The sequence below is a fragment of the Scyliorhinus torazame genome, chromosome 17 (genome assembly GCF_047496885.1).
Source record: "Scyliorhinus torazame isolate Kashiwa2021f chromosome 17, sScyTor2.1, whole genome shotgun sequence".
Lineage (NCBI taxonomy): Eukaryota > Metazoa > Chordata > Chondrichthyes > Carcharhiniformes > Scyliorhinidae > Scyliorhinus > Scyliorhinus torazame.
The window spans coordinates 79,592,984-79,618,303 of record NC_092723.1 but is presented as its reverse complement, the minus strand read 5'-3'; the positions used below and the strand labels follow the sequence as shown (position 1 = coordinate 79,618,303).

Here is a 25,320-nt window from a genome sequence, read left to right as displayed (position 1 = left end):
CGAGAGTTACTGTCCCCATTAACACACTGACCCCGAGAGTTACTGTCCCCATTAACACACTGACCCCGAGAGTTACTGTCCCCATTAACACAATGACCCCGAGAGTTACTGTCCCCATTAAAACACTGAGCTCGAGATTTACTGTCCCCATTAACACACTGACCCCGAGAGTTACTGTCCCATTAACGCACAGACACCTAGAGTTACTGCCCCCCATTAACACACTGACACCTAGAGTTACTGTCCCCATTAACACACTGACACCTAGAGTTACTGTCCCCATTAACACACTGACACCTAGAGTTACTGTCCCCATTACCACACTGACCCCGAGAGTCACTGTCCCCATTAACACACTGACCCCTCGAGTTACTGTCCCCATTACCACACTGACCCCGAGAGTTACTGTCCCATTAACAAACTGACCCCGAGAGTTACTGTCCCATTAACACACTGACCCCGAGAGTTACTGTCCCCATTACCACACTGATCCCGAGAGATAATGACCCCATTAACACACTGACCCAGAGAGTTACTGTCCCATTAACACACTGACCCCGAGAGTTACTGTCCCCATTAACACACTGACCCCTAGAGTTACTGTCCCCATTAACACACTGACCCCTAGAGTTTCTTTTCCCTTTACTACACTGACACCTAGAGTTACTGTCCCCATTACCACACTAACCCCTGGAGTTACTGTCCCCATTAACACACTGACCCCGAGAGTTACTGTCCCCATTAACACACTGACCCCTAGAGTTACTGTCCCCATTAACACACTGGCCCCTAGAGTTACTGTCCCCATTAACACACTGACCCCTAGAGTTACTGTCCCCCATTAACACACTGACCCCGAGAGTTACTTTCCCCATTAACACACTGACCCCGTGAGTTACTGTCCCCATTAACACACTGACCCCTAGAGTTACTGTCCCCATTAACACACCTACCCCTAGAGTTACTTTTCCCTTTACCACACTGACACCTAGAGTTACTGTCCCCATGAACACACTGATCCCTGGAGTTACTGTCCCCATTAACACACTGACCCCAAGAGTTACTGTCCCCATTAACACACTGACCCCTTGAGTTACTGTCCCCCATTAACACACTGACCCCGAGAGTTACTTTCCCCATTAACACACTGACCCCATGAGTTACTGTCCCCATTAACACACTGACCCCTAGAGTTACTGTCCCCATTAACACACTGACCCCGAGAGTTACTGTCCCCATTAACACACTGACTCCTAGAGTTACTGTCCCCATTAACACACTGACCCCTAGAGTTACTGTCCCCATTAACACACTGACCCCTAGAGTTACTGTCCCCATTAACACACTGACGCCTAGAGTTACTGTCCCCACTAACACACTGATACCTAGAGTTACTGTCCCCATTAACACACTGACCCATAGAGTTACTGTCCCCATTGACACACCGACCCCTAGAGTTACTGTCCCCATTAACACACTGACCCCTAGAGTTACTGTCCCCATTAACACACCGACCCCTAGAGTTACTGTCCCCATTAACACACTGACCCCGAGAGTTACTGTCCCCATTACCACACTGACCCCGAGAGTTACTGTCCCCATTACCACACTGACCCCTAGAGTTACTGTCCCCATTAACACACTGACCCCTAGAGTTACTGTCCCCATTAACACACTGACCCCTAGAGTTACTGACCCCATTAAAATACTGACCCAGAGTTACTGTTCCCCATTAACACACTGACACCGAGAGTTACTGTCCCCCATTAACACACTGACACCTAGAGTTACTGTCCCCCATTAACACACGGACCCCTAGAGTTACTGTCCCCATTAACACACTGACACCTAGAGCTACTGTCCCCATCAACACACTGACCCCGAGAGTTACTGTCCCATTAACACACTGACCCCGAGAGTTACTGACCCATTAACACACTGACACCTAGAGTTAATGTCCCCATTAACACACTGAGCCCGAGAGTTACTGTCCCCAGTAACACACTGACCCCGAGAGTTACTGTCCCCATTACCACACTGAGCCCGAGAGTTACTGTCCCCATTAACACACTGACCCCGAGAGTTACTGTCCCCATTAACACACTGAGCCCGAGAGTTACTGTCCCCATTAACACACTGACCCCGAGAGTTACTGTCCCATTAACACACTGAGAGTTACTGTCCCATTAACACACTGACCCCGAGAGTTACTGTCCCCATTACCACACTGACCCCGAGAGATAATGTCCCCATTAACACACTGACCCAGAGAGTTACTGTCCCATTAACACACTGACCCCGAGAGTTACTGTCCCCATTAACACACTGACCCCTAGAGTTTCTTTTCCCTTTACCACACTGACACCTAGAGTTACTGTCCCCATTACCACACTGACCCCTGGAGTTACTGTCCCCATTAACACACTGACCCCGAGAGTTACTGTCCCCATTAACACACTGACCCCGAGAGTTACTGTCCCCATTAACACACTGGCCCCTAGAGTTACTGTCCCCATTAACACACTGACCCCTAGAGTTACTGTCCCCCATTAACACACTGACCCCGAGAGTTACTTTCCCCATTAACGCACTGACCCCGTGAGTTACTGTCCCCATTAACACACTGACCCCTAGAGTTACTGTCCCCATTAACACATTGACCCCGAGAGTTACTGTCCCCATTAACACACTGACTCCTCGAGTTACTGTCCCCATTAACACACTGACCCCTAGAGGTACTGTCCCCATTAACACACTGACCCCTAGAGTTACTGTCCCCATTAACACACTGATACCTAGAGTTACTGTCCCCATTAACACACTGACCCCTAGAGTTACTGTCCCCATTAACACATCGACCCCTAGAGTTACTGTCCCCATTAACACACTGACCCCTAGAGTTACTGTCCCCATTAACACACCGACCCCTAGAGTTACTGTCCCCATTAACGCACTGACCCCTAGAGTTACTGTCCCCATTAACACACTGACCCCTAGAGTTACTGTCCCCATTAACACACTGACTCCTAGAGTTACTGTCCCCATTAACACACTGACACCTAGAGTTACTGTCCCCATTAACACACTGACCCCTAGAGTTACTGTCCCCATTAACACACTGACCCCGAGAGTTACTGTCCCCATTACCACACTGACCCCGAGAGTTACAGTCCCCATTACCACACTGACCCCAAGAGTTACTGTCCCCATTAACACACTGACCCCTAGAGTTACTGTCCCCATTAACACACTGACACCTAGAGTTACTGTCCCGATTAACACACTGACCCCTAGAGTTACTGTCCCCATTAACACAATGACCCCGAGAGTTACTGTCCCCATTAACACACTGAGCTCGAGAGTTACTGTCCCCATTAACACACTGACCCCTAGAGTTACTGTCCCCATTAACACACTGGCCCCTAGAGTTACTGTCCCCATTAACACACTGACCCCTAGAGTTACTGTCCCCCATTAACACACTGACCCCGAGAGTTACTTTCCCCATTAACACACTGACCCCGTGAGTTACTGTCCCCATTAACACACTGACCCCTAGAGTTACTGTCCCCATTAACACACCTACCCCTAGAGTTACTTTTCCCTTTACCACACTGACACCTAGAGTTACTGTCCCCATGAACACACTGATCCCTGGAGTTACTGTCCCCATTAACACACTGACCCCGAGAGTTACTGTCCTCATTAACACACTGACCCCTTGAGTTACTGTCCCCCATTAACACACTGACCCCGAGAGTTACTTTCCCCATTAACACACTGACCCCATGAGTTACTGTCCCCATTAACACACTGACCCCTCGAGTTACTGTCCCCATTAACACACTGACCCCGAGAGTTACTGTCCCCATTAACACACTGACTCCTAGAGTTACTGTCCCCATTAACACACTGACCCCTAGAGTTACTGTCCCCATTAACACACTGACCCCTAGAGTTACTGTCCCCATTAACACACTGACGCCTAGAGTTACTGTCCCCACTAACACACTGATACCTAGAGTTACTGTCCCCATTAACACACTGACCCATAGAGTTACTGTCCCCATTGACACACCGACCCCTAGAGTTACTGTCCCCATTAACACACTGACCCCTAGAGTTACTGTCCCCATTAACACACCGACCCCTAGAGTTACTGTCCCCATTAACACACTGACCCCGAGAGTTACTGTCCCCATTACCACACTGACCCCGAGAGTTACTGTCCCCATTACCACACTGACCCCTAGAGTTACTGTCCCCATTAACACACTGACCCCTAGAGTTACTGTCCCCATTAACACACTGACCCCTAGAGTTACTGACCCCATTAAAATACTGACCCAGAGTTACTGTTCCCCATTAACACACTGACACCGAGAGTTACTGTCCCCCATTAACACACTGACACCTAGAGTTACTGTCCCCCATTAACACACGGACCCCTAGAGTTACTGTCCCCATTAACACACTGACACCTAGAGCTACTGTCCCCATCAACACACTGACCCCGAGAGTTACTGTCCCATTAACACACTGACCCCGAGAGTTACTGTCCCATTAACACACTGACACCTAGAGTTAATGTCCCCATTAACACACTGAGCCCGAGAGTTACTGTCCCCATTAACACACTGACCCCGAGAGTTACTGTCCCCATTACCACACTGAGCCCGAGAGTTACTGTCCCCATTAACACACTGACCCCGAGAGTTACTGTCCCCATTAACACACTGAGCCCGAGAGTTACTGTCCCCATTAACACACTGACCCCGAGAGTTACTGTCCCATTAACACACTGAGAGTTACTGTCCCATTAACACACTGACCCCGAGAGTTACTGTCCCCATTACCACACTGACCCCGAGAGATAATGTCCCCATTAACACACTGACCCAGAGAGTTACTGTCCCATTAACACACTGACCCCGAGAGTTACTGTCCCCATTAACACACTGACCCCTAGAGTTACTGTCCCCATTAACACACTGACCCCTAGAGTTTCTTTTCCCTTTACCACACTGACACCTAGAGTTACTGTCCCCATTACCACACTGACCCCTGGAGTTACTGTCCCCATTAACACACTGACCCCGAGAGTTACTGTCCCCATTAACACACTGACCCCGAGAGTTACTGTCCCCATTAACACACTGGCCCCTAGAGTTACTGTCCCCATTAACACACTGACCCCTAGAGTTACTGTCCCCCATTAACACACTGACCCCGAGAGTTACTTTCCCCATTAACACACTGACCCCGTGAGTTACTGTCCCCATTAACACACTGACCCCTAGAGTTACTGTCCCCATTAACACATTGACCCCGAGAGTTACTGTCCCCATTAACACACTGACTCCTCGAGTTACTGTCCCCATTAACACACTGACCCCTAGAGGTACTGTCCCCATTAACACACTGACCCCTAGAGTTACTGTCCCCATTAACACACTGATACCTAGAGTAACTGTCCCCATTAACACACTGACCCCTAGAGTTACTGTCCCCATTAACACATCGACCCCTAGAGTTACTGTCCCCATTAACACACTGACCCCTAGAGTTACTGTCCCCATTAACACACCGACCCCAAGAGTTACTGTCCCCATTAACGCACTGACCCCTAGAGTTACTGTCCCCATTAACACACTGACCCCTAGAGTTACTGTCCCCATTAACACACTGACCCCTAGAGTTACTGTCCCCATTAACACACTGACACCTAGAGTTACTGTCCCCATTAACACACTGACCCCTAGAGTTACTGTCCCCATTAACACACTGACCCCGAGAGTTACTGTCCCCATTACCACACTGACCCCGAGAGTTACTGTCCCCATTAACACACTGACCCCTAGAGTTACTGTCCCCATTAACACACTGACCCCTAGAGTTAGTGACCCCATTAAAACACTGACCCAGAGTTACTGTTCCCCATTAACACACTGACACCTAGAGTTACTGTCCCCCATTAACACACTGACACCTAGAGTTACTGTCCCATTAACACACGGACCCCGAGAGTTACTGTCCCCATTAACACACTGACACCTAGAGTTACTGTCCCGATTAACACACTGACCCCTAGAGTTACTGTCCCCATTAACACAATGACCCCGAGAGTTACTGTCCCCATTAACACACTGAGCTCGAGAGTTACTGTCCCCATTAACACACTGACCCCGAGAGTTACTGTCCCATTAACGCACAGACACCTAGAGTTACTGCCCCCCATTAACACACTGACACCTAGAGTTACTGTCGCCATTAACACACTGACACCTAGAGTTACTGTCCCCATTAACACACTGACACCTAGAGTTACTGTCCCCATTACGACACTGAGCCCGAGAGTCACTGTCCCCATTAACACACTGACCCCTAGAGTTACTGTCCCCATTACCACACTGACCCCGAGAGTTACTGTCCCATTAACACACTGACCCCGAGAGTTACTGTCCCATTAACACACTGACCCCGAGAGTTACTGTCCCCATTACCACACTGACCCCGAGAGATAATGTCCCCATTAACACACTGACCCAGAGAGTTACTGTCCCATTAACACACTGATCCCGAGAGTTACTGTCCCCATTAACACACTGACCCCTAGAGTTACTGTCCCCATTAACACACTGACCCCTAGAGTTTCTTTTCCCTTTACCACACTGACACCTAGAGTTACTGTCCCCATTACCACACTGACCCCTGGAGTTACTGTCCCCATTAACACACTGACCCCTAGAGTTACTGTCCCCATTAACACACTGACCCCTAGAGTTACTGTCCCCATTAACACACTGGCCCCTAGAGTTACTGTCCCCATTAACACACTGACCCCTAGAGTTATTATCCCCATTAACACACTGACACCTAGAGTTACTGTCCCCATTAACACACTGACCCCTAGAGTTACTGTCCCCATTAACACACTGACCCCTAGAGTTACTGTCCCCATTACCACACTGACCCCTAGAGTTACTGTCCCCATTACCACACTGACCCCTAGAGTTACTGTCCCCATTAACACACTGACCCCTAGAGTTACTGTCCCCATTAACACACTGACCCCGAGAGTTATTGTCCCCATTACCACACTGACCCCGAGAGTTACTGTCCCCATTAACACACTGACACCTAGTGTTACTGTCCCCATTAACACACTGACCCATAGAGGTACTGTCCCCATTACCACACTGACCCCGAGAGTTACTGTCCCCATTAACACACTGACACCTAGTGTTACTGTCCCCATTAACACACTGACCCCTAGAGTTACTGTCCCCATTAACACACTGACCCCGAGAGTTACTGTCCCCATTAACACACTGACCCCGTGAGTTACTGTCCCCATTAATACACTGAAGCCTAGAGTTACTGTCCCCATTAACACACTGACACCTAGATCTACTGTCCCCATTACCACACTGACCCCTAGAGTTACTGTCTCCATTAACACACTGACCTCGTGAGTTACTGTCCCCATTAACACACTGACCCCTAGAGTTACTGTCCCCATTAACACACTGACCCCTAGAGTTACTGTCCCCATTACCACACTGACCCCGTGAGTTACTGTCCCCATTAACACACCGACCCCTAGAGTTACTGTCCCCATTAACACACTGACACCTAGAGTTACTGTCCCCATTACCACACTGACCCCGTGAGTTCCTGTCCCCATTACCACACTGACCCCTAGAGTTACTGTCCCCATTAAGACACTGACCCCTAGAGTTACTGTCCCCATTAACACACTGACCCAGAGAGTCACTGATTTGGTTTTTTGCTAATGTCATGACCCTTGGACATTGCCCGTTGAATGAATGCCCAATCACCTCAGCCTCATTTCAGCGACTGCCACTCACCGTTCCTGTCCGGCTGTGTCCCACAGCTGGAGAGCAATGTGACTGTTGTCCACGGTCAGTGTCTTCACTCGGAAGTCTATCCCTGCAGAAATGGAGGAAGACATCAGCTGTGTGCAGTGAGAGAGGGGTTAGTGTGTTTGCACAATTATCTGTGAGGAACACCTCCTTCATAATAGGGCCTGTCTGTCGCTAGTCTGTCTGCTCCAGCATTTCCAGTGTTAAGGACATGTCTCAGTTCTGGTGCAGCTCAGCCCTGGAGCACTCCAGTAACGTGACTGTGCACCCCAACACGGAGCTGATGTCACACCACTGGTGCTCGAATAACCCTCAAGAGACCCACGGGAACATCTCAATTAATCTTCCTGTACAGCCCATGGGATACAAGCTCCCCTGCTATTGGCCGGAGGCCTGCCCAGCTGGGGCTGTAAATTTGCCTTTCAATGCCGCACCGTGGTGATCAGCAGTCCAGGTTGGGACCTTGGAACTGTAAGCTGCGTTGTGGCTTTTACTTTAAGTTGGTTTATTAAATACTATTTAACTTACATTCTTGGGCCTTCTACGTTTTTATAGGTGCACTGTGTCGCTCTTAACGTCGAGCTTGCATACTTACTGAGCCAAAGATTTATGGATTTGTGTCCCACTCCAGAGACAAGGGAGCATAAACGTGGCTGTCCAGTGCAGCACTGAGGGAGGTCCAGCTGAGACAATGCAACCAGGTCCCCACTCCCCTCTCAGGGGGATGTTGAAGGCCCCTGTGCACAATTTTGAGGAAAAGCAAGGGGACTCTCCCAGTGCCTTGGACAAGATTTGCCCCTCATCCAACAGTACCACAACACCATTACCAAAAGTGCAGTTTGTAAGAACTTGCTCTCCATGGATTGACTATTATGGACTTTGTTTGAAATTTCTAGTTCCGTGGTGAGCCTGGAAAAGCTGAAATTCTTCTCTTTCACAAATGGAAGGAAACATAGAATCATGGAATTTACAGTTACCGCCCTCACACGAGGGAGATTTGCTGGAGGCATTTCAAATAATAAAGGGTTTTGGTAAATAAATCAAGAGGGGAGGCACGGTGGCATTGTGGTTAATATTGCTGCCTCACAGCACCAGAGACCCGGGTTCAATTCCGGAATTGGGTGACTGCGTGGAGTTTGCATGTTCTCCCCGTGTCTGCGTGGGTTTCCTCTGGGTGCTCCATTTTACTTCCACAATCCAAAGGTATGCAGGTTAGATGGATCGGCCATTTTAAATTGCCCCTCAGTGACCAAGTATGTATAGATTAGGTGGGTTATGGGGATCGGGTGGGGGAGTGAATCTCGGTAGAGTACTCTTTCAGAGGGTCGGTGTGGACTCGATGGGCCAATAACATCCTTCTGCACTATAGGAATTCTATTTTAAAGAAAAAATTCAGTCATAATCTTCAAAAGGTAATTGGCAAAACGCAGGATATGGGGAGACGGAGGGAGAGTGGGGCTCTCTTTATTGCTCTCCGAAAGAGCCAGGGCAGATTAGATGGACTGAATTGTTTCCTGCTGTGCTATACCACCCTATGATATGACTGACATTGGAAAGTATTTGATTGGCTGTAAAACTCTTTGTAAAATCCAGTGGTTGTAATAGGATCTATGTAAATCCTGAGTTTTTCTTTTTTTCATCTTTGCCTGCAGGCTGCCACCTTGGGGTGCCCCTGTGTAGGAACATAGGAATTCGACCATTCAGCACTTCGAGCCTGCTCTACTATTCAATAAGACCAACGCTGAGCCGATTGTGATCTTAACTCCACTTTCCCATCTGCCCCTCTTCACCTGTGACTCTGGGGAAGAAAATTCCAAAGACTCACGACCCATGGAGAAACAAATCCTCCTCATTTGAGTCTCAAAATGGTGACCCCTTACTCTTAAACTATGTCCCCTGGTTCTATTCCCTCGCAAAAGTGGAAACATCCTCCCAGTATCTGCTCTATCAAGTTCCCTTGTGTGTTTTAGTCTCCTAACTCCAATGGGTGTAGGCCCAATCTATTCAACCTTTCCTTGTAAGAAAAGAGGCAAGAATCTCCGCTGGAGAGATTCTCCGATGTGCCAGCAGGGCACCTGTCATAATATACACCAGTATATTATGGTGCAGACACACACACACACATTGATGGACATGCAGTGGGACCAATCAGCATACACAACACCGCAGCCAATCACCAGTGAGAGCACACGCACTATAAAGACAGGGGACAGGAGAGTTCCCGCTCATTCTAGTAGCAGCCAGCTAGGAGCACAGAGCTCACAGCCTGCATCAAGACATTCACCATGTGCTGAGTGCATCACCTGGTTAGGACTAGGCAAGGGTCAACAGTTAAAGCTGGTATTGCATTTATCCACAGTTCAAGTATGTTAATATAGTTAACCTTATAATAAAATAGAGTTGCACCACTTCTAGTGTTGGTGACCTGCTTGTGATCCAGAACACCCAACACATCAAGGTACAAGGAGTGGTTGCATACGATCATTTCTGAGACCCACCTGCAACTAATCAGCATTCCGGCATCCTGAAGTATGGAGAACATCAACCCGCCGCCGCCGCTCCGCATCGCCAGCAATCTCGGAGTCAATTGGAAGATTTTTAAACAGCGCTTCCAGCTCTGCCTCGAAGCCACGGACAGGGAGAACGCCTCGGGCACCAGGAAGATTGCTCTGCTCCTCTCCACGGCCGGCCAACCACATCTTCAACTCCCTCACATTCGCAGACGATGAGGACAAGACAAAGTACAAGACAGTTCTCCTCAAATTCGATACCCACTTCAGCATAGAGGTCAATGAAAGCTTCGAAAGATACCTGTTCTAGCAGCGTTTGCAGGGTAAGGACGAGCCTTTCTAATCCTTTTTAACACACCTCCGCATTCTTGCGCAGTCCTGCGGCTACGGGCCCACCTCCAACTCCATGATACGCGACCAGATCGTATTTGGTGTTCTGTCGGACCCCCTGCGTCCTCAGCTCCTCAAAATTAAGCAACTCACCCTAGCGACTGCCATCGAGACCTGTGTCCTGCATGAAAATGCCACCAGCCGGTACTCCCACATACAGGCGGCTGAAACGGCGCGGCAAGGTCCCCACGAGGCGGAACGGGTCCAAACAACTGAACACCTCCAAGGCTGCAGCCTAGATGAGGGCGGCCATTTTGCGTGCTTTTCACGGCCTCCCGCACTTGTACGCGCCAAACGAGGGGACAGTGACGTGGAGGAACGTGCTGTGCAGGTGCGCACCACGCAGGACCACACCGCGCATGCGCAGTGGCGCAACGAGCGTACTGACGTCACGACGTGCGACAACTGTGGCTCCGCCCATTTAAAGCGGCAATGTCCTGCAAAATCGCAACCATGCCTACGATGTGGCAGACTTGGCCACTATGCTGCCTGCTGTCGAGCAGCTCAGCCTGCCAATTCACATCGCTTCAGCCAGCCTCGCAGGAACGTTCGGGCAATTCAACCCACGTTCACCGAGTCTGATTCCGACTTCCCGCAGATCAGTAACACCGAGGACCCCAGGGAGCCTTTTCGAGTCGCTGTTATAACAAAGAACAGGCTGTCCCCGAATCAAAACCACCAGCCGCTGTCGGTGCACAGCATTGATCCAGACGACGAGTGGTGTGCCACCCTGACGGTCACCCGATCCCAGATACGATTCCGCCTGGACACTGGTGCTTCCGCTAATCTCCTAGCGTGGTCAGACTTTCAGACCCTTGGGGTTAAATCAACCATTCTTCCGTCGACCTGCCAACTAGTGGACTACAATGGCAACGTCATTCCTGCTATCGGTTCGTGCCAACTCGAAGTGACGCACAACTCGTGAAAAGCCATCCTTCCCTTCGAGATCGTGGGCTCCTCGAAGGACTCTCTGCTAGGCGCACAGGCATGCAAACTCCTAAACCTCGTTCAACGAGTACACTCTCTCTCTCTCCAGAGGACACGTCTGCCTTCCAGGATGCGGACTTCAGGGCGCAACTCAATGCCATCATCGACCAGCACCGCGACGTTTTCGAAGGCATGGGCACGCTTCCATACACTTACAAAATCCTGCTCAAACAAGGCACCACACCTGTGGTTCATGCACCTCACAGAGTCCCAGCAACCCTCAAGGACCACCTCAAGCAGCTGCTGCAGGACCTCCAGGACCAAGGAGTGCTCTCCAGAGTGACGGAACCAACCGACTGGGTCAGTTCCATGGTGTGCGTAAAGAAGCCTTCCGGCGAGCTCCGGATCTGCATTGACCCAAAGGATCTGAATCGCAACATAATGAGGGAGCATTACCCTATCCCCAAGCGCGAGGAGCTCACGTGCGAGATGGCTCGGGCCAACATCTTCACCAAACTGACGCCTCGAAAGGATTCTGGCAAATTCAACAAGACAGGTCCAGCAGAAAGCTGTGAACCTTTAATACCCCGTTTGGCAGATACTGCTACAACAGGATGCCGTTTGGGATTATATCGGCATCAGAATTATTCCACCGGATCATGGAGCAAATGATGGAGGGCATTGAGGGTGCGCGCGTCTATGTTGACGACATCATCATTTGGTCCACCACCCCGCAGGAGCATATCAGTCGCCTCCAGCGCGTTTTCAAACGAATACGGGACCAAGGCCTTCGCCTCAACAGAGCCAAATGTTCCTTCGGCCAGACGGAACTCAAGTTCCTAGGGGACCACATCTCCCGGTTCGGTGTGCGGCCGGATGCGGACAAGGTGGCAGCCATCACGGCCATGCAGAAGCCAGCGGATAAGAAGGCGGTCCTCCGATTTTTGGGCATGGTCAACATCCTGGGGAAGTTCACCCCAACCTCGCCTCCCATACCACAGCTCTCCGGAACCTGGTCAGGAAGACAACAGACTTCCAATGGCTTCCCGCCCACGAGCGCGAATGGGAGGAGCTTAAGACCAAGCTTACCACGGCCCCGGTTTTGGCATTTTTTGATCCCACGAAGGAAACAAACATTTCAATGGACGCCAGCCAATCCGGCATTGGGGCGGTGCTCCTGCAACGCGATGAGGCCTCATCATGGGCCCCTGTTGCATATGCGTCACGTGCCATGACCCCACTGAACAGCGCTACGCGCAGATCGAAAAGGAGTGCCTGGGCCTGTTGACTGGGGTCGACAAATTTCATGATTACGTGTACGGCCTCCCCCAATTCACTGTCGAGACCGACCATCGCCCGCTGGTCAACATTATACAAAAAGACCTGAATGATATGACCCCTCGCCTCCAGCGCATTCTGCTTAAACTCCGGCGGTAAGATTTCCAGCTCCTATGCACCCCGGGCAAGGACCTGATCATAGCCGACGCTCTGTCCAGGGCAGTCAACACCCCGTGTGACCCAGAGGGGTTCGTCTGCCAGATTGACGCCCATGTGGCCTTCACGGCCTCTCATCTGCCAGCCACGGATGAACGCCTTATCCATATTGGCCGCGAGACTGCAGCTGACCCCCTACTACAGCGTGTCATGCGCCACATGACGGACGGGTGGCTCAAGGGCCAATGCCCGCAGTTCTACAACATCAGAGGCGATCTGGCAGTAGTCAATGGTGTCCTTCTGAAGCTGGATCGCATCGTGATCCCACACAGCATGCACCAGCTCGTTTTGGAACAGTTACACGAGGGCCATCTTGGCATGGAGAAGTGTCAACGGAGGGCCCAAGAGGCTGTGTACTGGCCCGGCATCAATGAGGACATCGCCAACACAGTGCTCAACTGCCCCACCTGTCAGCCGTTCCAGCCGGCCCAACCACGTGAGACCCTACAGTCCCATGAGTTGGTCACGTCCCCTTGGTCTAAGGTAGGCGTTGACCTGTTCCATGCACTCGGCTGGGACTATGTTCTGATTGTCGACTATTTTTCGAACTACCCGGAGGTCGTACGTCTGCACGACATCACATCATCGGCGGTCATCCGTGCCTGCAAGGAGACCTTGGCTCATCACGGCATCCCATTCACTGTGATGTCGGACAATTACCCCTGCTTCGCGAGCCAGGAATGGTCCAACTTTGCCAGCAGGTCCAACTTTGTGCATGTGACATCCAGTCCCCTGCACCCCCAATCCAATGACAAAGCGGAAAAGGGCGTCCACATCGTCAAACGGCTCCTCTGCAAGGCTGCCGATGCAGGATCCGACTTCTACCTCGCCTTGCTGGCCTATCGGTCGGCCTCAGTCTCCACGGGCCAGCCCAGCTGCTCATGGGTCGCACCCTCAGGACCACGGTGCCGTCCATTTACGTCCCAGACCTCGACCACGTTCCAGTCCTTCAGCGGATGCAACAGTCTCGTGCACAACATAAAGCAGCGCATGTCGCGCCGGCGACTGATCTCCCTGCTCTGGCGCCGGATGACAACGTCTGCATCCATCTTCCAGGGGGTGGCTGGTCTGCAACTGCTGTGGTTCTTCGGCAGGTGTCTCCCCGCTCGTTCCTGGTTCGTCTGACAGATTGTTCCATTCGCCGCCGCAATCGGCGTGCCCTTCGTCTCGTTTCACGCTCGCCACGTGATCCTCCACCGATGCCACGCCCTCCTGTTGTCCCCAACCTGGACTATGTGGAGATTCCAAATACTCTGCATCCACCTCACTCTGCCGTGGTCCAGCCCGTTCCTCAGCCGGTGGCTCCTGACCCACCCTTGAGGCGGTCAACCAGAATTCATCGCCCACCTCAGAGACTTGACTTATGAGTTTTACGATGTTGGACTCTTTGATCTGTTCTGTTATCCTGTTTCATCGTTCCAGTAGTTTGTATATAATGTTCATTTCGTTGTTGGTGTGACACCCTATTTCTCTGCACCAGGCACCTTCCCGTATAAATAGATTGGCCTCATGTACATAGTCATGTAAATAACATGCATACACATAGTCAGGTACATTCACTACACGATACTTATTGTCACGCAGGCACATGTTCTACATATAAAAGGGGGGATGTCATAATATACACCAGACACACACACACACTGATGGAAATGCAGTGGGACCAATCAGCATACACAACACCGCAGCCAATCACCAGTGAGAGCACACGCACTATAAAGACAGGGGACAGGAGAGTTCCCGCTCATTCTAGTAGCAGCCAGCTAGGAGCACAGAGCTCACAGCCTGCAACACAGACATTCACCATGTGCTTTGTGCATCACCTGGTTAGGACTAGGCAAGGGTCAACAGTTAAAGCTGGTATTGCATTTATCCACAGTTCAAGTATGTTAATATAGTTAACCTTATAATAAAATAGAGTTGCACCACTTCTAGTGTTGGTGACCTGCTTGTGATCCAGAACACCCAACACATCAGCACCCACGCCTGAGGATTTCCCAATGGCTTAGGGGTGCCCACAGAAAATGGGTGCGGGGAGACGGAGACTCCTGCCCAAGACCTTCATCCCAAGAATGAGTTTAGTGAACCTTTTCTGAATTGCTTCTAACACTATTGTATCCTTATTCAAATGAGACAAAAACTACACACAGTATTCCAGATGTGGCCTCACCAATGCCATGTACAGCTGCAGTAAAACATTCCCACTTTTATAATACATTCTCTTTGTGATAAACACCAACATCCTATTTGTCTTACTAATCACTTGCTGAACCTGCAGATTAACTTATTTGTGGTTCATGTACTAGGACACCCAGATCCGTCAGATTTCTGCAATCTTTCTCCATTTAAATGATATACTGATTTTCCATTCTTCTTGACAAAGTGGACAAATTCCCATTTTTTCACATTGTACTCCATCTGCCAAATTTATATCTCTCTGCAGACTCTACCTCACCTTAACAACTTACTTTCCCACCAATCTTGGTGTCATTGGCAATTTTAGATATCATACATTCAGTTCCCTCATCCGTGTCATTAATATAAATTGTAAATAGTAGAGACTCCAGCACTGATCCCTGTGGCACTGCAGTATTTACAGCTTGACAATCCATAAAAGACCCATTTATCCCTACTCTCTGCTTCGTGTTAGCTAACCAATCCTCTATCCATGCTGACATGTTTCCTCCTATTCTGTGTAGTCACCTTCAATGTAGCGCACAACTTATCAAATGCCTTTTCGAAACCCAAGTACATTACATCCACAGGTACCTCGCTTGTTACTTCTTCAAATAATTCTAATCATTTTGGTCGTACAGAACTTGACTATTACTGAATAAAGAGACATGGTATTGAAGATTATTTTGTTGCATTTGTAAGGGTGCTCCCTATATATTCCCTTATTTCTCTTTTCTTTTATTTTGCCATGATTATTTTTGATCCATGGATGATTATTGGACATGTGTCTTTAAGGCAAGCAGCGTGTATCTTTAATTAGACCATAAGATAATAAGACATAGGAGCAGAATTAGGCCACTCGGCCCATCGGGTCAGCTCCGCCATTCAATCATGGCTGATATTTTTCTCATACACATTCTCCTGCCTTCTCCCCATAACGTCTGATCCCCTTATTAGTCGAGAACCTATCTGTGGCAAACAGTTCCACAGATTCACCACCCTCTGGCTGCAAAAATTTCTCCTCATCTCTGTTTTAAAGGATCATTCCTTCAGTCTGAGGCCTCTGGTTCTCGTTTTTCTTACAAGTGGAAACATCCTCTCCATGTCCACTCTATCCAGGCCTCTCAGTATTCTATAAGTTTCAATAAGACACCCCTGTTGTGTTATGCTGCTTCGGATAACACAGGCTGCTTCTTGATGCAGTCTTAACTAAAGGATGCTCCAGACTCTGAAATGAGTTCAACATGTTTATTGAACTATTAACACAGTTCTCAAATGAGTTCGACTCTCTGCTAATCTAACTGTAGTAACTCAGTCTAACTGTTCCAGCTTGCTTTAAGCCACGTGCTGGGGTGTGATGCTGCTGATCAATCCTGTCTAACTCTCCAGATGTCTGACTGTGGAAAGAGGCAGGGTGTGAGAGCCTCATTCCTTTTATAGTGTTTATGTCATGCCCCCTTGTGGTGATGCCACCTCTGAGTGTCCTGACTGCCGATTGGTTGTGTCCTATTCTGAGTGTTCACTGGTTGCATGTTTGCATATCATGACATCTCCCCTTTTTTTTCTGTAGATGTTATATACATGTGAATGTGTCTGTCTAATGTGACTGACTGAGGAATACAGAACAGAACAAACTAAACAAATGCTCATAGGTCCAGTCTCTGAGGCTTGCGTCTGATCCTCGTCGACCGCCGGAGAGGTGGTGGAGGGGATGGCGGTGTCTTGACAGGCAAGTGAGAGGCACGACTGGTGGCCTCGTGGTTCGAGGTGTCTGGAGGTGGCAATTCAACATGTGGAAATGGAGGAGAAAGTGGTTGTGGGCAAGCAACTTTTCGCAGTGTCCTTCGATTCCATCGCACAATGGAGCCATCAGCCATACGTATGACATAGGATCTGGGCGAGGCCTGTCGAACAACGACAGCCGGAGCAGACCACCCACCATCCGGTATCTTGATCCTGACCGTGTCTGCCGGGAATAGCACGTCCAGATCGGTGGCATGTGCGTTATAGCCTTGCTTCTGGCTGTCGCGAAGCTGCTGCATCTTCTGCAGCACCCTGTTCCCCTTACAAATGCGACATGCCAGTGGACAAGGGCGTTGCTCGGTACACAAGTAGTGCAAGGTGTACGTGGGAAGCGGGGTCCGAGGCCTTGCGGATGAGCTGCTTAACGATGTGCACCCACTTTTCGACTTTGCCATTGGACTGCGGATAGTGCGGACTGGAGGTGACATGCCTGAAATTGTAGCTCTTGGCAAACATAGACCATTCTCGACTGTGGAAGCAAGGGCCATTGTCGCTCATGATGGTGTTCGGGATGCCATGCTGTGAGAATGTCTCTTTACGCGCTTTGATGACGGTCCGTGAGGTGAGGCCTGGCAGCTTCAGCACCTCAGGATAGTTCAAAAAGTAATCGATGATTAAGATACAGTCGCGACCATTCGCGTGGAATAGGTCAATGCCAACCTTGGACCACGGAGAGGTCTCTCGGTCATGTGGTTGGAGCGTCTCCTTGCTCTGCGCTGGTTGGAACCTCTGACAGGTTTCGCAGTTCAGGACCATGTCCGTGATGTCCTGGTTGATGCCGGGCCAGTAGACAGCTTGCCGGGCCCTGCGTCTGCACTTTTCTACGCCCAGGTGTCCCTCATGAATCTGCCGCAGCACCATGCTCTGGAGACATAGCAGGATGACTACCCTGTCCAGCTTGAGCAGGATGCCATCGATCAGCGGCAGGTCGTCCTTGACATTGTAGACTTGAGGGCATTGCCCTTTCTGCCACCCATTGCTGAGGTTGTGGATGACTCGCTGCAACAGGGGGTCTTTGGCCGTCTCTTCTCGGATGAGAACGATCTTCTCATCTGTTGCCGAGAGAGTGCTTGCACACAGCTGTACCTGCAATTCAATGTGCTGGATGATCTCCAGTGGTTCACTGGGTGAGTTGACGGAGCGGGACAATGCATCGGCGATGATGAGCTCCTTGCCAGGTATGTACACCAAATTGAAATCATACCTCCAGAGTTTGAGCAGAATTCTCTGCAAACGAGGCGTCATGTCGTTTTGGATGATGTGGACCAGAGGCCTATGATCCGTCTCAACAGTAAATGTTGGCAAGCTGTAGACATAATCATGAAATTTGAGGATGCCGGTGAGAAGACCTAAACACTCCTTCTCAATCTGCGCATATCTGGTCTCAGTGGGTGTCATTGCCCGTGACGCGTATGCTACTGGTACCCAGGATGACGTGTCGTCTCTTTGAAGCAACACCACCCCAATGCCATCCTGACTCGCATCTGTGGATATCTTGGTCTCTCGGTCTGGGTCAAAGAATGCAAGGACAGGGTGCAGTGGTGAGCTTGGCTTTCAGCTCCAGTCACTCTGTTCGGTGCTCCGCCTTCCACTCAAAGGCAGTTGATTTTTTTCACCAGGTTGTGTAGGGCCATGGTGTGTGTGGCCAAATTCGGGATGAACTTGCTAAGGAAATTGACCAATCCCAGGAAGCGCAGAACTGCCTCGTGTCCTCGGGGACTTTCATTGCCTCGATGGCTTTAATTTTGTCTGTGTCCGGGCGCACACCGTGTCGCGAAATCTGATCGCCCAGGAACTTCAGCGTGGATGTCCCAAAACAGCACTTGGACCTGTTTAGCTTGAGGCCATGTTCATGTATACGTCAGAATACTTTCTTGAGTCACGACACATGTCCCTCTGGGGTTGTGGACCAGATTATGATTTTGTCAACATAGACACAAACCCCTTCTATTCCCTCCATCATCTGTTCCATGATGCGATGGAATATCTCTGATGCCGAGATGATGCCAAATGGCATTAGGTTCTAGAAGAATCTGCCAAAAGGCGTGTTGAAGGTGCAGAGCCTTCTGCTGGATTCTTCAAGTTGGATTTGCCAAAATCCTTGGGATGCATCCAGTTTTGTGAAGAGGCGTGCGTGTGCCATCTCACTCGTGATTTCTTCCCTCTTCGGGATGGGGTAATGTTCCCGCATAATGTTTTTGTTTAGATCCTTGGGGTCAATGCAGATGCCTAGGTCCCCAAAAGGCTTCTTTACGCACACCATCGAGCTGACCCAGTCGGTTGGTTCAGTGACCTTGGAGATTCTGCCTTTTTGTTGTAGACTCGTGAGCTCTGCTTTCAGTCGCTCCCTCAGTGGAGCAGGGACTCGTCGTGGTGCGTGGACCACTGGCTTGGCATCAGGCCGCAGTGGAATCTTGTACTCGTACGGCAGCGTGCCTATCCCGCGAAATACATCTGGGTACTGGGTTAGTATGTTGTCGATGCTGGCCTGAAGATCCGAATGGGACGGCGTTATGGTGTAGACCCTTTGAATGAGGTTCAGTTGCCTGCAGGCGTGCGCACCTAGCAGAGACACCCTGTCTGGTTTAACAATCTCAAGGCGTAAGCTGCTTGTATGTGTCAGCTGGACACCTGCAGATGGCAGGACCCCAGTGCCTTGATTGCGTTTCCATTGTAGTCCAGGAGTTTGCAGGCAGCTGGAAGGATTGTGGGGGGCTTCTTGATTCTCTTGAAGTCCACCTGTGGAATCAGGTTGGCGGAGGCACCTGTGTCCAGTTTGAACAGGATGGGGCAGTGGTTGACCTTCATCACTGCATGCCATTCGTCCTCGGAATACACGGCCAGGATTGACTGGACTTGCGATGTGCCCGGTGTGGCGTATTCGCACTTCATAATAATGCCCACTCGGTAAGTGTTGTCCAGGTATTCATCATCTGGATCCGTCGCACTGCCTGGATCAGAGTCATGCATTCGGTGTTGCACACTTCTGATGTGCCGCTGTCGGAATTGGGAGCGCTGGCTCCTGACTGGTGGTGCAGATCTGCACAGGGCTGCATAGCAGTTTGGTTTCCCACAGTTTAAACAATGTTTGCCTCTTGCAGGGCAATTTTTTTTTTAAATGGCCGTGCTACAGTTCGCACACATCATGACATCAGTGCATCGTTGCGCATGCGCGGTGCGGTTCTCAGACGTCTGGACCTGCGCAGTGCGGTTTTCGGCCGTTTCATGTTCCCGATCGCATTGTGCATGCGTCGGGCCCCGGGAAGAGCGCGAGAAATGGCCGCTTTCGTCAATGTGGAGGCGCTGCATCCGGGAGATGGCCTGAACACACTCCACCTCGTGGAAGGCTTGTTTTACACTGTCTGCCGTTTTGTACTGTGAATAGCGATTTTTAGAGTGCTCATGCACAGTACACGTTTCAATCGCGACTGGCAGGGTCATGTGCTTGATTTTCAACAATTGCACTCGCAGAGGATCAGAGTGGACTCCAAAAACGATTTGGTCTCTGATCATGCAGTCAGTGATATCACCAAAGTTGCAGGATTGCGCTAGCAGTCTAAGGTTAGTTAGATAGGAGGTGAAGGATTCGTCTTTACCTTGCACCTTCTGCTTGAAGATGTAGCGCTCGAAGATTTTGTTGGTGTCTACCTCTCAGTGGCTGTCGAATTTGTCCAGGATGGTTTGGTACTTTGTTTCGTCCTGCCCTTCGGAAAAGTGAAAGGAGTTGAAGACTTCTATCGCATGGTCACCCGCAATGGTGAGTAGAAGAGCTATCTTCCGCCCATCGGTCGCACCATTGAGGTCGGATGCATCCACGTATAGTTGAAATTTCTGCTTGAATGATTGCCAGTTGGCAGACATGTCCTCCTCTTGATGAAGCCGTGCTATTTTATCTGCACTTCCAAGTACACCGCGATCTCATCTTTAATCATGGACTCTAAAATCTTACCAATGAGCAAAGTCAGGCTAACCAGCCTATAATTTCCCGTCTTCTGCCTCCCTCCCATTTTAAACAGGGGTGTTACATTAGCCACTTTCCAGTCCTCTGGGACCCTTCCTGCCTCCAGTGATTCCTGAAAGATTACCACCAATGCCTCTGCAATCTCCTCAGCTATCTCTTTTAGAACCCTGGGCTGTAGTCCATCCGGTCCAGGTGACTTATCCACCTTCAGGCCTTTCAGTTTCCCCAGAACCTTCCCCTTAGTGATGGCCACTGCACTCCCCTCTATCACCTGGTTCTCCTGGAGGTCTGGTATCCCACTGGTGCATTCCACCATGAAGACTGATGCAAAGTAACTATTCAGTTCCTCTGCTATTTCTTTGTTTCCTATCACTACTTCTCCAGCCTCATTTCCAGTCTATTCTTGCCTCTCCCTTATCTTTCATATATTGAAAAAAACTCTTGCAATATTTTATATTACTAACTAGCTTACATTCATATTTCATCTTCTTCCCCCCTTATTTCTTTTTTAGGTGTCCTTTGCTCAGTTTTAAAGGCTTCCTATTCCTCTGGCTTCCCACTAATCCTCGCCACCTTGTAGGACTTGTAGGCTTTTTCTTTTGCTTTTATGCTGTCCTTGACTTCCCTCGTCAGCCATGGATGCCTCGTCCTCCCCTTAGCCTGCTCCCTCTTCCTTAGAATTAATTTCTGTTGTGCGAATAACCCCCAAAAACCCTGCCATTGCTGTTCCAATGTCTTCCCTGCTAGGCTCCCGTTCCATTCAACTCTGACCAGCTCCTCCCTCATGTCTTTATAATTACCTTTATTTAATTGTAACACCATTACATTTGATTCGAGCTTCTCCCTCTCAAACTGCAGGGTAATTTCTATCATATTGTGGTCACTGCTTCCTAAGGGTTCCTTCACCTTCAGTTCCCTAATCAAGTCTGCCTCATTACACATCACCAAATCCAGAATTGCCTGTTCCCTAGTGGGCTCTGTCGCAAGCTGCTCCAAAACATCATCTGATAGACATTCCACATTCCTTTTCTTGGGATCCACTACTAACCTAATGTTCCCAGTCCATATGTATATTGAAATCTCCCATTATTATTGTAATGCCTTTTCTATCTCCGGATTTATTTTCTGCCCCACATCATAAATACTGCTAGGGTGACTGTACATAACTCCCATCATCGTCTTTTTACCTTTGCGATTCCTCAACGCTACCTACACAGATTCTTTTTCTTTTTACTTGATTCTTACCCTTTTCCACCCTTCTATGTTTGTCTGTCTTGTGTGTAGAAGGTGGAGACAAGTTAATGTATTAGGAATTAGATATGTTAACCAGTTGTTTTTTGCTGAATATGTCATTATTGTTCTTGTTGTAAATAAATAGTAATTGTGTTTACATTTACAAACCTGGTGACTGTAATTACTGGGCAGCAACGGGCCAAAGACTTCGGGTAATTTTTCTAAGAATTATTGGTTAATTCACTTGTGTTGCAACACACAGGGTTGGAATTGACCGCGCACTAGCCCAGGGTGTCGTAACACACTCATCAGAACAGTTTCGCAAGAATGCCAATTGAGAAAGAAATAGCAATTCATACTGCAGGACCAGCGAGTGCTGATCGTTTGACAAGTGGACTCTGATCGGGAGAGGTGTTACTGTGGAGAATGCACCAGGGAATAGTTAACTGTCATGTTACAAAAACACTTGTGCAACAGTTACAAGCTGCCTGGTGGTGTATATGAGAGGATCCGTCCTCACGGTTTAATGTATCCATTTATGTATGGGCTGCACAAGACACACAAAAGTGATGTTTCCTCACACCCTACCTTATCTATGACTGGTTCTGCACAACATGAATTGCAAAATGGTTGAATTCTTTTTTTTTTCCAATTAAGGGGCAATTAGCATGGCCAATCCACCTAACCTGCACATCTTTGGGTTGTGAGCGTGAATGTGCAAACTCCACACGGACCATAACCCGGGGCCGGGATCGAACCTGGGTCCTCGGCGCTGTAGACAGCAGTGCTAACCACTGTGCCACCATGCCGCCCCAAAACAGTTGCATTCTGAGCAAGCTTTCCACATAAATGGTGAAGGATTCCTTTGTCTTTGCGAAGGCCATACGGGATTTACATATCAATAGCAATGATGAGTCCATGTGCTCATTCGTCTTTGCAAGTCTCTTCACCAATGCACCACTCAAGGAAGCCATAGACATTTGCACTGCATCACTTTTTAATGGCATTCTAGAAACCATTCTAAATCATTGTCTGAATCTATATTCATTGAACTTATAAACTCAGAAACTCGTGTAGTTGAGTTCAGTTTGAACAAGACTATGTCTGCCCAAATAGATTATGTTGCCATGGGATCCCCTCTAAGCATAGCTCTCACAAACATCTTTATTGTTTTTGACGAGAAACGTGTCTATGATGGAATGACCCCTAACCTCCGATCCCTTGTATCTGTGCAATATGTTGAGGTTATGTTTGCTTTATTTGAATCCACAGCTGCATTTAAGAATTTCCTTCCACACCATAATGGCCTCAATCCTGCGCTCAAATTCACTTTGGAAACAGAGCAACCAAATTAGCTTGTTTCCCTCAACTTGCTTGTTGAGTAACCTACCAGAGAGTTCTCTAATACCGCATACTGCCAGGCCAACTACACAGGTCAATACACACTTTGGAATTCCTACGGCTCTACGCACTATAAAAATGGCCTTATCGACAACCTTATAAAGAGGGCCTGAACCGTTTGCTCACCGTGCAAGCTCAGTGCTGAAACAGCAGCGTATCAAAGATATCCTGCAGAGCAATGGCTACCCTGATCACGTCATTGTTCACTGGATATTACACAAACTCATGAATGGGCCGAAGGATGTCATTTTCATCCTGAAAAGTGGCCAGTCTACCACTCGAACATTTGAGCAACAGGTGAAGTTAGCCATTTCACACTGCTCCTATGCAGTAGCAACCCGAGTGATATTAATCACTAACAGGATGCTGCCCTCAAGCCAAACAGAAGTTCTGCCTACCACACAATTGAGTAATGGGTTATGTGAATTTCATTGCTGGTGTGATGCCGGCTATGTAGGCCCTATGTCCCAATCACTGACTGATTGTATCAAACAGCACATCCGCTTGGCTGTTCACAACAGGCAAAGTGCTGATTGTACACAACTAGCCCGTGCTTGCAAAACTCAAGACATTGGGCACAAGTCAAGGTGTCAATTTGTGTGGGAAAAGCAGAGGCTAGCCCTCCAGCTGCACTGCCGACTTCTCCTGCTGTATTTTTAAACTCTTGAACAAAGAGAACCCGAGGGTGTGTCACATAACATCATGGTGGTGGGGCTGGGTAGACTCTGAATGAGCTCTGAATAAGCAGGCAACTCCACACAGACAGTCACCCGAGGCCGGAATTGAACCCGGGACCCTGGAGCTGTGAGGCAGCAGTGCGAACCACTGTGCCGCCCATAAGTGTTCTCAATGAGTTTACATTTTTGAATCTGGGAGTCCATCCAGGAATACTTTAAAATACTCAAGTCTACAGGTAACATAGCCAGGGGTAAGGGCTGCATCAGGGGGAAAGATCTCTATTGCAGTGGTACGGTTTGCAGTCGTACCTAACACAAAGGGAGATGGCTGTGGTGGTTGGAGGTCAGTCATTTCAGCTCCAGGACATCCCTGCAGGAGTTCCTCAGGGTCATGTCCTTGGCCCAACTATCTTCAGGTGCTTCATCAAAGACCTTCCTTCCAACATAAGAAGTGGGGATATTCCCTGATGATTTCACAATGTTCAGTGCCATTTACAACTCCTCAGACATTGAAGCAGTCCATGTCCAAATGCAGCAAGACTTGGACAATATACAGGCTTTGCAAATAACATAAATGCTACACAAGTGCCAGGAAATGACAAGAGAGGATCTCACCACCTACTCTTGACAGTCAATGGCATCACCATCACTGAATCCCCCACGAGCAACATCCTGGGGATTACCATTGACCAGCAACGGAACTGGACTAGCCATAAAGGTCAAAGGATAGGAATCCTGTGATGGGTAACTCACCTCCTGACCCTGAAAGCCTGCCCGCCATCTACAAAGCACAAGTCAGGTGTGTAATGGAATACTCGCCACTTACCTGGATGAGTGCAGCTTCAACAACACTCAAGAAGCTC

General features: G+C 49.2%; 1 protein-coding gene across 1 annotated transcript in view; it reads right to left on the bottom strand.

Moving 5' to 3' along the window:
- LOC140393968 (uncharacterized) overlaps positions 1-25,320 on the bottom strand; it is a 505,220-nt gene that overhangs the window by 178,455 nt on the left and 301,445 nt on the right. The window contains exon 44 of the mRNA XM_072480674.1: positions 7,872-7,953. Coding sequence (XP_072336775.1) covers positions 7,872-7,953 — 82 coding nt within the window. The remainder of the gene's footprint in view (positions 1-7,871; positions 7,954-25,320) is intronic.